The sequence below is a fragment of the Terrapene carolina genome, unplaced genomic scaffold, assembly GCF_002925995.2.
Source record: "Terrapene carolina triunguis isolate 2854851 unplaced genomic scaffold, T_m_triunguis-2.0 Scaffold31273, whole genome shotgun sequence".
Classification (NCBI taxonomy): Eukaryota; Metazoa; Chordata; order Testudines; family Emydidae; genus Terrapene; species Terrapene triunguis.
The window spans coordinates 3,615-5,882 of NW_020695624.1; the positions used below are offsets into that span (position 1 = coordinate 3,615).

Genomic DNA, 2,268 nt, shown 5'->3' on the forward strand with positions numbered 1-2,268 from the left:
ATAGCAAACTTGCTGTAAACCTATAATAAACATGTTTGTAAACTAATAGTAAAGCCATAGTGAACCTGTTGTAAGTCTCTAGTGAACCTGTTGTAAACCCATTGTAAGCCTACAGTAAAATGTAGTCATAATGTACTACATTAATGTTCAGTAAAATGTACAGTAATAGTAAATCTGTTGTAAATTCTCCGTAACCTGTTGTAACCCTATATTAGACCTATCATAAGACCACAACAAATCTATAGTAAATTTGTCATGAACCTGTAGTAAACCCAAAGTATACCTGTGTGAAACCCATAGTAAATACCCATAGTAAGCCTATAATAAACACATTGTGTAAAGCTGTAAGTGAACCTGGAGCCAATCAGTAGTAAAGCTATTATGACTAGATTTACAACAGGATTACACACGAAGCCCAGTTTTAAAATATGGCACCCTACCATAACATCCAAACATGTGAAGCTAAGTGTAACCATGGAGTGAATCTGTTGTAAACCATTAGTAAACATATAGGAATCAAATGTCCAATAGGGTTACACATTAAGCTTAATTTTCAAAGGTGGCACTGTGCTATAGCATCCAAGTATATAAGTATATTATAAACCCTTAGTAAACACAGCTACAATCGTTTCACACAGGAGACTTGCGAGATCCAAAGGTGGAAATCTTTAGGATGCCTCCTCTACAGATTTACAAGAGATTTACATGAGGCCTAGCTAGACGTCCACCTGTGCAAAGCTATGGTAGCCCTAAAGTAAACCTGTTGTAAGCTATTAGTAAGCAGATTTACAATAGGTTTACACACAAGACCCAGTTTTCAAATGTGGCAGCACAACATAATGTGTAAACCTACTGCAGTCCTATTGTAACCCCACAGTAACCCTATGGTAACTCCATAGTAAACCTATAGTAACCCTATAGTAGACTTCTCACCAGCTTCTCGACACAACGCAAACCTCACGGTTCACACAGCGGATCAGAAACAGAAGGTTTTCTCGAAGATGTTTCAACAGGAACAGCTCTGAAAGAGGAAACAGGCTCACAGGCAACCCCACACACGCATTCTCCAGAGGCGCCTCACCCACACGTTCCCACTCGCTCAGGACGGGAGATGGGACGGCTGCCCGCCGGCTAGGCCAGGATGTGGGGGAGGAGGGGGCATCAGGAGGTCTTCATGCCGACGACCACGTCCACCTCCTCTTCCGTCTGCAGGGTGTGCCACTGGGCGATGGGGCGCCGGGGATTGGCCAGCATGTCAGACCAGTGACGCAGCTCCGTGCCGGTGGCGTTGCAGCCCACGAAGACCTTTCCAATGGCCTCGTTCTTCCCCAGCTTGTCGTAATCCAGGACGGTGAGAACAACCTGGACTTTCTGCCGGGGGAGGAGAGGCGCCATGGTGAACTCACCTACCGCGGTGCCCCAGCTGGGGATCAGTCAGGGCTGTGAACTTCCCCAGCAGCAGTGCCACAAGCCAGGGATTTCCCGTGCCGTGCTGCGAGCTTCCCTGCAGCAGTGCTCCCAGCTGGGGATCCCCCCCAGTGCTGTGATCTTCCCCCACAGCAGTAATATCCACGTCAAGCAGGTGAGAGAAGGGGGCGCCGGCTCCCATCTAGGAGGCGCCGGCTCCCATCCGGCCCCAGACCGGGGACTGCCTGGCTCAAGGGGGTGGGGAATGGGGCACGGGGCCATTGCCCTCTAGGGGGCGCCGGCTCCCGTCCAGCCCCAGAGCGGGGACTGGCTGGCTCAGAGTTGGGGGGTGGGGGGAACTCACCTGGATCTGTTCAAAGGGAACCTCGAAGCTGAAGGATTCATTATAATAGGGGTTCAGAGTGTTTTTCTTAATGGTCGTTTTCTTCTTCTTCAGCCGCTTTCCCCCCTGCATCAGGTGGATTTTCACGTAGGGATCTGGGGAGGGGGGGGAGAGACAGTTCAGAACAGAGACCCCAGGCCCCTCCTGGGCCTGATGAGCAACCCTCTGCCCTGCCCCCGAGCTGGGCCACAATTCCTGGCTCCCGCAGGTTCAAGCACCCCACTAAGTTTGCTGAGCCCCGAGGCCAGAGTGTGAATAGAGCTCGACCCCCTGGACATCCAGGCGTGAGCCTGATTCACTGGGGGCAAAGATGGGGCCTTGGCCGGGGCACTACTGCGGGGAAGCTCACAGCGCCGGGGTCTCCAGCTGAGGCACTGCTGGGAGGAAGTTCGCAGTGCTGGGGTTTCCAGATGAGGCACTGCTGGGGGAAAGCTCGCAGTGCCAGGGTCCCCGGCTGA

General features: G+C 51.6%; 1 protein-coding gene across 1 annotated transcript; it reads right to left on the minus strand.

Annotated features, from left to right (window-relative positions):
* Positions 1 to 1,128: 1,128 nt before the first annotated feature.
* On the minus strand, positions 1,129 to 1,905 carry LOC112121152 (synaptotagmin-A-like; the record flags this gene model as incomplete). Its single annotated transcript, XM_026662907.2, has 2 exons — positions 1,129 to 1,371; positions 1,772 to 1,905. Coding segments are annotated over 2 exons (344 nt in total), but the record flags the coding sequence as incomplete, so codon positions are not given.
* Between the last annotated feature and the right edge of the window lie 363 nt (positions 1,906 to 2,268).